Source organism: Sceloporus occidentalis, unplaced genomic scaffold, assembly GCF_023333645.1.
Source record: "Sceloporus occidentalis isolate IW3139 unplaced genomic scaffold, rSceOcc1.0.p SCAF_2, whole genome shotgun sequence".
Classification (NCBI taxonomy): Eukaryota; Metazoa; Chordata; class Lepidosauria; order Squamata; family Phrynosomatidae; genus Sceloporus; species Sceloporus occidentalis.
In genome coordinates, this window is record NW_028316982.1 from 41171057 (window position 1) to 41183068 (window position 12012).

General features: G+C 46.4%; 1 protein-coding gene across 1 annotated transcript in view; it reads right to left on the reverse strand.

Annotated features, from left to right (window-relative positions):
- Positions 1–257: 257 nt before the first annotated feature.
- The window catches only part of LOC149318196 (putative guanylate cyclase soluble subunit beta-2), a 42554-nt gene continuing 30799 nt past the window's right edge, over positions 258–12012 (reverse strand). The window contains exons 13-16 of the mRNA XM_089507740.1: positions 10639–10793; positions 6010–6209; positions 4534–4656; positions 258–2422 (exon numbers count right to left, since the gene is read on the reverse strand). Coding sequence (XP_089363866.1) covers positions 2268–2422; positions 4534–4656; positions 6010–6209; positions 10639–10793 — 633 coding nt within the window. The 3' untranslated portion in view covers positions 258–2267. The remainder of the gene's footprint in view (positions 2423–4533; positions 4657–6009; positions 6210–10638; positions 10794–12012) is intronic.

The window sequence follows — 12012 nt, forward strand, 5'->3', positions numbered from 1 at the left end:
GACTGCTTTAACTGCCCTGACTCAATGCTAGGGAACTCTGGGAACTGTAATTTTGTGAGACATTTAGACTTCTCTGTCAGAGAGTTCTGGTGCCACAATAAATTACCATTCCCAGGATTCCCTAGCACTGAGCTAGGGCAGTTAAAGCAATCTCAAACTGGATTATTTCTGCACAGTGTTTTGGACCTACCTATGGTGGGTGCAGTACCACCTGGATACTTCAGCAAAAATAATTTTCTTGTTAAAAATAGCCCTCCATAAATGACATTTTTTTTCACATAAAAAAGAATGCTAATTCGATACTTCATATAAAACATTTATTGCCCAAATAGAAATGATGTGATACACCATGATGGTGCATTCACAGTGACATTCATACAGATAAGAAGACCATACCTGCATATACTGAAACTCATTGGCAACCACACCAATTCAGTCAACTACACACTGCAACTATGGCTACTGGCCTTCCATGAGATTTACTGACACAGTGGTTAAAACTAGGATGTTAAACAGCTGTGCATGAAATCAATACACTCTATTTTCAAGATGAACTACATGTAACTTGTAGTTCTGGTTCCTTCTCCTCCACCTCAGTTTCTATTATGCAAAACAGTTAAAGGTGGTTCCAGGCTTACTGAAGGACTTAGGAGGAGGAAAGGGGGACTGTTCGCTCTTCTCTTCCTGAACCAATTACCTGCTCTGAATGGATTTTCTTTCTGAAACACAATAAACACAGGGCCCTGAATCTTGTATCTCTTTGTATAAAAAAGTATAAGAGAGGAAACTATTGAGCAATTTTTCACAGAGACTGATTCTATTTGGAAGCTAAGTGGAGCTTCCAAATTCAGAGGCAGCATTTTTCAGATTGTTAACTGTGAGGGCTGATGCTTATGGTACCTCCCATGTATCAGAATCTTTGAGGAATTCAAGTTTTGTTAACATATGGTCCTCTAGATCCTTATTGAATCCCTCTATCCTACTTATATGAAAGTTTGGGAGGAGAATGGATGGCAGATGCATATATCCGATGGCTAATCAGTAGCAGTTTAGGAGCTGTACCTAGGTACCATCCAGTGGCCATTGTGCAGCCAGGGAGAACCACTGTACGAGAAGGTACTGGAATACCTTCACACAGAACATCAAAAACAGGAGTTGCACTAGAACAGTGGTTCCCAACCTGTGGGTCGGGACCCCTTTGGAGGTCAAATGACCCTTTCATGGGGGTCTCCTAAGACCACTGGAAAACACCTATTTAATTACAGTTATGAAGTAGCAATGAAAAAAATGTCATGGGTTTGGGTCAGCACAACATGAGGAACTGTATTAAGGGGTCACGGCATTAGGAAGGTTGGGAACCACTGCACTACAATAACTCCTGATTATTCCAGCAAAAAATATAAAGTGGGTTCTGGACTAAATATCTTCACACACAAGTGGGTCACAGGAGGGGAGCCAGAGGTCTTGCTTGCATTGGTCAGTTAAGTCCAGGGCCAGTCTATAGCACTATGCTCTGGAAGTGGCTCTGGATTGGTTGCCAGGTGGCTGCAAGCACTGGGCCAAACCCAGTGTTGTGGTGCAGCATTGTCTGCATGAGCTGGCCAGGATAAAATTGCATTGGCATGGCTAGCACATCCCGTGTCCCTGAAGCCACCTTCAGAGGGTCTTTAGAGGCCTCTGCCATGTAATTTGGGTGTCCCTCTGTTCTATCGCTTTGGTCACAGGTGAGCCTATCCTTCGGAGAAGCAGCAGTGCACTGGTAGGCCTGTCCATGAAGCTGCTGCAGTGTGACGACTCCAGAGAGAGGCCAGCAATGCCAAGAAGGGAGATGGCATGGTTCTTGGCTTGTGAACACATGTCCAGAGCAAGTCTGGGGGCCAACTGTTGCAGTACTATTGAAGAAATCTTAGCCAGGCTCATGTTCACTACAAGCCTGATTCCTGAATCCAGTCATTCTTTTCTGAAATGTAGCAGACTTTGGAATAAGATAACAAACACATTTAAATATGCAGACACATGGAGGACAATCCTCTTTTCATCTCACGCAACTAGATGTGTCATGTTCATATGTATAAGATAAGTCAACACTGATTGTAAAAATGCCAACCTTTGTTTCATTATTGCTACCAGTGATTTCAAAATATGTCAATATTGGGAGCACATGTTGTACTACTTTTATGCAAAGTCAAGACTCCAAGAGACCAACAGCAAAATACAACATCACAGAATACACTCACACTCTTCAGCTTGAAAAATTCAGGAGCTGTTTAAAGTATGTTGCAGAAATTGGATCTGACATTCCTGATCCGTGGTGCCTCTGCTGCTGGTTTGTTTCTTCCTTGCATATGATGGGGAGGGGTGTCTTTGTTCGACTGCTGGTCACCATGGAGACTTACATAGGACTCTCCATCATGTGCTCTGACTGTAAAGACATAGTTCTTCTATGAGAGCTCATCAAGATCATGGATCTTCTATTCACAGCTACATCATGAGGAAACCTAATAAAATCTTTGAAACATAGGTTCATATGACAATGAAAAGCATCATAACTGAGTAAACCTGCTTTCAGACCCATATAATATGGGCTTCTTTATAAAAAAAAAAAAATCTCCTAAAATCCTCTTTGGTGAACAATGAAAAGCCTTCTTAGATAAAGAGCTCTGAGGTAACTAGTTATAAATATTGAACTATTTGGAATTATTGGATAATTTCTTTACCCAATAACTAAGGTTTGTGTAAAGTACAATGCACTTGGAACTTAATGAAGTGTTACTATGGGGGAGTACAGTCTGCCGAGAAATGGTGGCCCGCAGGTGCTTCCTTTTACTCCGGAGGGACGGCACAGCCCCCAAACCACGAGTTCCTTCTGGGATGCTGGAGTGATGTTGTGAGTGTGCCACTGGCGCACTCGTGACATGCGGTGATGTGCGGATACCACACATTGCTTACATCAAAATGGCGGTGCCAGTAAGGACAGGAAGCCACCATTATTGTGCTGCTGCACCATGCTAGGGTTAGGGACTGTGTGGTTGGTGTGTGGTCCCTAAGCCTAAAATCAGTGCCAGCATGGAGCATTTGGCTTGTCTGTTCTGGGCCTAAGGTACCTGGAACTTCACTTCTTTTGCAGTGTAAGTGCTTAGTTGCTCTCCTAATTACTGGTGTGTATGGGCTCACTAAAGGGTGGAAGAAAAATATCTCATACTTCAAGCACTGGCTCATGCAGCTGTCTCATGCTTTGTTGTGGGTAGTGAGGTGAGAGTCAGATGTGAGGAGCCAGTTGTAGCATTCAATTTTTTTAAAGAAGTAACAATGTTAGTTATTTGTTAGTTGAGAAATATATGTTAAATATATGACTCTAACAGTAACTAGCTACTTTGAGGAGTTTAGAAGTATAACTGTAATCTGTTAGGTTCTTTGGTGGGGTCTTCATCATTATAAGAGAAGAATCCCCACTCTGAACACATTGGACCAATTTTCTCAAGGAAAGTGATCTTTCTGCTACAGTACTTAGAAATGACTCCCCATTTCAAAGGCTGTAGTTTGGCTATGCTCCTGATTTGTACCAAGGTACAAAAAAAAAAAAACCTTTTAAAAGCAGAATACAGACCAAGTGCACAGCTGTACTTGGTTAAAATGAAAACAGGTTTGTTTGTGTGGATTGAAGAATGCTGGCCTCATTTTGCATTGTTATGGTTCGCAGTGACCCTATTAATGCCACACACTCACAGACACAGCAAGGTGACACTGGCATAACTAATCACACATTTTTCAGCAAACTTCACTCAAATTTGGAGTAAATTCCAATTACCTCCCCCCCCCCCCCGGATTAAAGCCCTGAGGCACTGAAAAGGCCCAGATTTGACCTCAGTCATCCCATACATCATGTAGACAGCTCATTGTGAAGACGATCTGAGCCCATTTCATTGGACCATGTAGGCAAGCCCTGAGTGGTATATATGGCTTCCTACAGCCAGCATGAAGCACAACCTCTCTTGATCACTGGGAAGCTGCCATGAGAAAGTCTAAGGAAGATATTGGAAGGGGAGAAATTTTGAGTAAGAGCAGAATATCTGAGAGAGGAAAGAGTCCAAGAAGAGCTCGGGGGGCGGGGAGGACCAACTAAAGAAGACAGCAGAGGACAGAAGAGCATCTAATACCCTCAACACAGCCTTCAGGCAGCAGCAGCTTGAAAGCGAGAGAGTAGTAGTATAAAGCTTAGAGCTGCTTCCCAACTCAGGGCTATATAGCAGCAGACAGATATAAGACCCTAAGTGGACATCTTCTTTTGTTTTGTTTTCGACTCCATTCTGTCCTTTTTCATGCTCCTTGCAGGTTGTGGGAGACATAATTAAAGTTTAAAGAAAGTGAACATGAGTCCATCAATTCACACAAACCTATCTGGGGGGTTTCAAACCAGGAACTTCTTCAAGTTCCTTCCTTAGTGCACTTTGCACAAGGAATCATTCTTTTTCCCTCTCAAGGTAGAGTTAAAATTAAAGGCATCCTAAATCCCAATCCCAATCTTCTTGATACCTGCTAAATCTTTGGTTCTTGTTTCATTCTTTCTTTTAATGTTGGCTTGTGCTTCTGTGGAACTATCTGCATATTTCATTGCTATGATAGGAAATGATTCTTCATTTGAATTTAGTTGTACAGCTTGAAAAAGAACAGAAAAAGACAGAATTTTAACAACTGGAAGAAAGATTTACAATAGAATTCTGCAGTGGAAAGTTCTTCTGTTCAGTATTCCAGTTACTCAGAATGCACTCCTATGCAATACTCCATAAGAATATAAGAAAAACATGCTGGATCAGATCAAAGGTTTATTTATGCCATATGTTCCGTTCACACAGCAGCCAAGGTGTTCCTATGGAAAGCCCATTAGTAAGTCATGTGTAAAACTGCACCCTCTACCTCATTTTCCCCAGTTACTGATATGAAGAATCATCATGTCACTGTAGTTATTATACACCCTTCCTGGCTTGCAGCATTTGATGGCTCTATCTTAAATGCATTCATCCAATTGCCTTTAAAAACCATCCATGTTGGTAACCATCACTGTTTTTGTTGCAGTGAATTCCATCCTTTTACAATGGACTGTGCAACTCCATGTCATTTCCCCTTCCTACAGACGTTCCATTCCCTATGTGGCAAATGTGCATTCTACTGAGCATGGGATGTCAGCAATGGGATGTTTTTGTGGTCCTTTCCCACCCCTTTAGATGTTTTTCTTTAGGTTTTTTTGGCACTTCTGCAAATGTAAGGGTAACCTGCAAGCATGTGCAAGCATTGTGAAAAGATAGGGCTGTTTTTGGCTACAATAAACAATGGCTAGCATCCTTTTAGGCAATTATTATGTAATTAGTTAGATGTACAACCTTATGGCTGTTTTATATTCACATTTACAATTGTGGTACCATTGCCACAACCACAACTGTCCCTTAAACCCACCTAAAAAGCTAGGCAGCCATACTGAGTGCTGCAGAATTCATTCACTTGGTACAGCTGCCAGGCTTTTTAAGGTGGGTTTCAAAGAGTTAGATCTGGAGATGGAGGAGATTATCAGATGGGGGGGGGGGGGGGAGAGAATGACAGGAGAAGGATGGGAGCGAAGCACCATGCTCCTGTCCTTGCATGAAAATTATTAGATGATGTTGTGATTATCCTGTGATTATACTGTCAATGAAGAGGAATTGTCCCGTCATTTACCTCCATTTCTTAATAATGGAACAACCCATTAATTCTGAAGTGATGGGACAATTCCTCTTTATTGATGGGATAATCATGAGATAAGTGCCCTGTGTCTTCATGCGACTTTCATGCAATCACACAATAAGGATGGGAGCATGGTGTTTTGTTCCTGTCCTCCTGTCATTAACCCCCACATCTGAAAATCTCCAGAGTGTAGCTCTGACATCATAGCTATGTGTCCCATGCAGGAGATCAGCCAATGGCTTTCTTAACTCAGACATCAGAAATAGAAAAATATGTTGGTTTTCTGTCATCTACCTTGTGAAAACTTTTGAAATTCTTCAACTCTGCATTCTTGATACAGTTGAGCAGATTCATGGTTGAGATCAGGCCTCCCTATGATTTCACTCTCTGTTGCAGTTGTATTTTGGATGAGGAAGTATGTATGCATTTTCCCTTTGCCTTTCACGTCAATTTCTCCTCTTTCCATCATCTCAAAATTCTTGTCCTTTAAGCACCTGAAAAATAAAGAGAGCAACACATTTCAGCAGAGGATTTTGAAGAAATGTCCTTATAAAACAGTAAGTGCCTTAATAAGCTCTGTGAAAAATTTGATTATTACTAGGCAATGCACTAAAGACACTACAAAGATCAGGGACACATTCACAGAATCATAGAATCATAGAGTTGGAAGAGAGCGCAAGGACCATCCAGTCCAACCCCCCTGCCATGCAGGAAATCTCAATCAAAGCATCCCTGACAGATGTAAAATAAAAATAATAAAAATTTTATTTGTATACCGCCCTTCCATCAATCAGGGCGGTGAACAACACAATAACAATACAGAAACACCATGAAAATACAATACAGTCATATTGAAAACAAAATTAAAACACCATCAGTCGATCACCATTGTCATCGGGGGGGGGGGGGGGGGGAGAGACCAGCTGGAACTTCATTCGGGGAATGCAGATTGAAATAAGAAGGTTTTTAGTTCCTTCTTAAACTGGGCCAGGGAGGTGGCCGAGCGGAGCTCTATGGGCAGCGTATTCCAGAGGGCCGGGGCGACGATGGAATATGACCTCCTCATTGTGGAGGTTAGTCTAGCCCCTGGGACCCTCAGTAGTTGCTGCCCAGAAGTTCTGAGGGTGCGGGGCGGAATGTATGGAGAGAGGCGGTCCTTCAGGTATCCTGGGCCCAAGCCATATAGGGCTTTATAGGTTATCACCAACACCTTGTACTGTGCCCGGAAGCGGATGGGCAGCCAATGCAGATCTTTGAGTATAGGTGTAATATGACTGGCCCTGGAAGTACCAGTGACCAGTCTGGCTGCCATATTCTGTACCATCTGTAGCTTCCGGGTATGGTATAAGGGTTGCCCCATGTAGAGCGCATTGCAGAAATCCAATCGAGAGGTTACCAGAGCATGTACCACCGTTTCAAGGTCTCTCTGGGCCAGGTATGGGCGCAGCTGGCAAATAAGCCAAAGCTGATAACAGGTGCTCTTGACCGTCGCATTCACCTGAGCTGTAAGGTGAAGCGACGAATCAAGAAGCACCCCCAGACTGCGCACGGAGTCCTTCACAGGAAGCGTGATCCCTTTCAGGACAGGTGGAACCACCGCCATTCCTGGACCAGGGGAACCTATCACAAGTACCTCCGTTTTCTCTGGATTCAGACTGAGTCGGTTTTCCCTCATCCAGCCCATTACCGACTCCAGACAGGCCACGAGAGGAGAGACGCCATCCTCAGTCACTGCATCAGTCAGAGACATAGAGAAAACTACTTGGGTGTCATCAGCGTACTGATAACCCTGCGCCCCATGTCTCCGGATGATCTCTCCCAGCGGTTTCATGTAGATGTTAAATAGCATGGGAGACAGAATGGCTCCTTGAGGGACCCCAGTTGTGAGGGACCTCTTATCGGAGCACACGTCTCCCAGCTGCACCATCTGGAACCTCCCAGAGAGGTAGGAGCGGAACCACTGGAGCGCAGTGCCCCCGATTCCCACCTCTGCCAGGCGCTCCAGAAGGATACCATGGTCTATGGTATCGAAAACCACTGAGATGTCCAAGAGCACCAACAGGGACATGCTTCTCCTGTCGATGCCCAGACGGAGATCATCGACCAAGGCGACCATGGCCGTCTCAACCCCGTAGCCCGCCCGAAAGCCAGTTTGAAATGGGTCCAGATAATCCGTTTCATCCAAGATCGATCGAAGCTGGATTGCAACCGCCTTCTCGATCACCTTCCCCAAAAATGGCAGCAGCGAGACTGGCCGATAATTACTATGTACCAGGGGGTCGAGGGAGGGCTTTTTTAGCAGCAGTTTTATGGTGGCCAATTTCAAGCTGGTTGGAAATTGCCCATCCCTCAGTGATGTATTTATAATCCGGTGTAACAACAAGGTTACAGCCGGTCCCCCCTGAGCCGCTAGCCATGAGGGACAGGGATCGAGAGAACAGGTTGTCTTCTGAACACTTCCAAGGATCTTGTCCACATCATCGGTACTTACCAACTCAAACTGATCCAGTTTAATAGAGTCCACGGAGGCTCTGGATGCCTCTACCCTAGGTTCTGCTCTAATGCCGGCGTTAAGACCTTCGCTTATCCGAGAGGTTTTATCCGCGAAGAAGTTGTTAAATTGGTCACAGCAGGCCTTAGAAGGTTCAAGGATCTGGTTCGGGGCAGGAGGGAGCTGAGTTAGCTCCCTGACCACCCTGAACAACTCTGCTGGACGCGACTCCGCGGACGCGACACGAGCACCATAGAACGAGTTCTTAGCTGCTCGTATCGCCTCTCCATAGTCCTCCAACAGGCGGTCTAGGAGAGCCTTGTCGGCTAAGCGTAGGTGTTTCCGCCAGCGGTGCTCTAGCCGTCGCAGGTCCCGCTTCCTCGCCCGGAGATCTTCCGTGTACCAAGGCTTACGTTTGGAAGCAGGTCTGAGAGGGCGCTTGGGAGCGATACTGTGTATAGCCCTAGAGAGACCGGTATTCCAGATACCAGTCAGGGCATCAACAGAGTCGCCGTCACTTCCAACCATGTGTCCCTCTAGGGCTTCCTGGAACCTTTTGGGTTCCATCAGCCTTCGAGGGTGGACCATCCTAATAGGTCCACCACCCCTGGGGGGGATCTGGGTAGAGACCTTGATTTTTGCCTCCACAAGGAAATGATCCGTCCATGACAGGGGGGAAATACTGGTTATTTCCGCCCACGGATTTTCCGCATCCGAACAAAAGACCAAATCCAGTGTATTACCCGCAAAATGCGTTGGACCCGTAATCAGCTGGGACAGGCCCATGGCCGTCATGGTATCCATGAATTCCCGAGCCGCACCGGATGGAACATAGCTGGCCGTGAGGGAGATGTTGAAGTCGCCCAGGACAAGTAGCCTGGGCGTCTCCAGCATCAGCTCCGCGACCAGCTGTGTCAGCTCGTTAAGGGAGTCCGATAGCGCATGGGGTGGCCGATACACTAACAGAATCCCTAGACTATCCCTAGTTTTTAGGGTCAGGTAAATACACTCGATAAAGGAAGTCTGCCGGATGTGGTTCCTAGTAAGAGACAAGGTGTTCTTATATATCAAGGCCACACACACACACCCCGCCCACCTAACCTGGGCTGGTCCTTCACCGAGAACCCGGCAGGAAGGGCCTGTGCCCACACAGCATCTCCCTCAGGCCCAAGCCAGGTCTCGGTAATGCAAGCCAGGTCGCACTTGCTGTCATCCAGTAAGTCATAGATTATGTGGGACTTGTTGTTAATCGACCTGGCATTGCACAGGAGCAGTGACAGGGTTTGTGGCACGGTTGGAGTGACCCTCAGGTCCCTTTGGTTGGGAGGGGGACAGGAAGGAGAGATAGATATGACGCATCGATCTCGCCTTCCTCTGTAACGCAAGTCCCTTCTCCCACCGCCATACCTCCCCTTGCCCCACACTACCTCAATGGGAGCTCCGCTCATGCCGATGTTATCCCCCTCCTCCCCAGCCAAAGCATCCCCCGCGTCCATGTCCTCCCCCTCCCCTTCCCCAACAATTGAGAGAGCAGAGGTCAGCCACTTCAGGCATCCTCTGCTCTAAGGCTGACATCCGCACAATCTCTCCCCGCTCTTATACAACCAAGGGTGCGCAGCTGCGCAGTTGCGGGGCTGCGGAGTCCTCCAAACAGTCCGTGGGCAGCCTCTCTGGGACGGTGTGCAGATGCACACCTCCGACACCCCAGAGAGAGCCGCCTGGCAGCAGCGCAGCCCCTGGCCCAAAGTCCGGAAGGAGAGGGAGGCGTGGTGAAGGAGGAGTCCAGCGGGCTGGCTTTTGGCGTGTTGCTGCCCCAACACGCCCCTCGCTCCACCTTCCTCCCAGATGTCCCTGATCAGGTCCTCTGGAGGCGCCTTGGTGCCGCAGGCAAAACAAAGAGGAGTCCTCCAAACAGTCCGTGGGCGGCCTCTCTGGGACGGTGTGCAGATGCACACCTCCGACACCCCAGAGAGAGCCACCCGGCAGCAGCGCAGCCCCCTGGCCCAAAGTCCAGAAGGAGAGGGAGGCGTGGTGAAGGAGGAGTCCAGCGGGCTGGCTTTTGGCGTGTTGCTGCCCCAACACGCCCCTCGCTCCACCTTCCTCCCAGATGTCCCTGATCAGGTCCTCCGGAGCCGCCTTGGTGCCGCAGGCAAAACAAAGAGGAGTCCTCCAAACAGTCCGTGGGCGGCCTCTCTGGGACGGTGTGCAGATGCACACCTCCGACACCCCAGAGAGAGCCGCCCGGCAGCAGCGCAGCCCCCTGGCCCAAAGTCCGGAAGGAGAGGGAGGCGTGGTCCATCCAGCCTCTGTTTTAAGACATAAAGCCTTAAAGCAGCACATGTTAAGAGAGGAGATACCATCATGTATGAACCTAAGGCAGCATTTTCATGAAAAACTGTCTTAAAAGAACACATTGCCCAGACGTTACTTACTGATGAACATTGGCACTCAGGTGAATTTTGCTTGGTACCCCATGGCTCTCCATACGGGATGCTATATTTACAGTGTCTCCAAATAAGCAATAACGTGGCATTTTTTCTCCAACAACACCAGCAAGGACAGGTCCAGTGTGGATCCCAACTCTAATCTGAGTGAGATTTTAAAAGTAAAAATAAAAATCTTATCCACAACATAGTTACTTCAAGTGCAACTCATCCATCATCTCTAACACACAAAGAAAAAGGGCTATCATATCACCCCTTAACCTCCTCTTCTCCAAGCTAAACATCCCCAGCTTCCTAAGTCGTTCCTCATAGGGCATAGTTTCCAGACCCTTCACCATTTTAGTCGCCCTCCTTTGGACATGCTCCAGTTTCTCAACATCCTTTTTCAATTGTGGTGCCCAGAACTGGACACAATATTCCAGGTGGGTCCTGACCAAATCAGAATATAGTGGCACTATTACTTCTCTTGATCTAGACACTATACTTCTATTGATGCAGCCTATACACTCATACAAGCCACGGTGATAGGTACAACTCAGAGTGAAATGAAAATATCTTGAGGGATTTTTTAAAAAAGTTGCTCACTTAGTAAGGCAATCACACAGATTTCTTGTTGTTGTGTGCCTTCAAGTCAGTTCTGATTTATGGCAATCCTAAAGTAACCCCATCACAGGGTTTTCGTGGCAGAATTTGTTCAGAGAGGGTTTGCACTTACTTCCTCTGAGATTGAAGTGTGATTTGCCCAGGGTCACACAGTGGGTTTCCATGTCTAAGTGGGGATTCCAGCCCTGGTCCCCTAGTATCCTAGTCAAGCACTTAACCATGCTGGCTCTCACACAATTATCTAGGGAGAGTGAATTTGTTAAATGTGGGGTCACCACAATAAAAGCCCTATTCCTAGTACCTTTCATACTTATGAGATTATTGTACGAAACTTGGACATGACTATCCCTAATGGGATAGATGCATGTTTATCCCTCAATGACGGACCTTACCACACTCTCCCATGGTTGGGCCATAGGCAGCCCATTTGCAACCCTGGCTTATCCCATAGCTTTTCAGGAATAGGAAAATCCCATTCTTGAAAAGCTACAGGACAAGCATGGACTGCACATACTCTGCCTACAGCCTAACCATGGGAGAGTGCAGTAAAGTCCGTCATTGAGGGTTAAATGCATGCCTATCTCATCTGGAATAGTTGCAGCCAAATCCTGTGCAATAATCTCCTAACATCTTTCAATGATGGGACAAGATTTGTGCCTCAAACATTAATTTCAGTGCACTAATAGGATTATACAGGTGCAGATGAACATTCAGATAATCACATTTTGAGTATATAAAATGGGAACTACCATAGGGTGA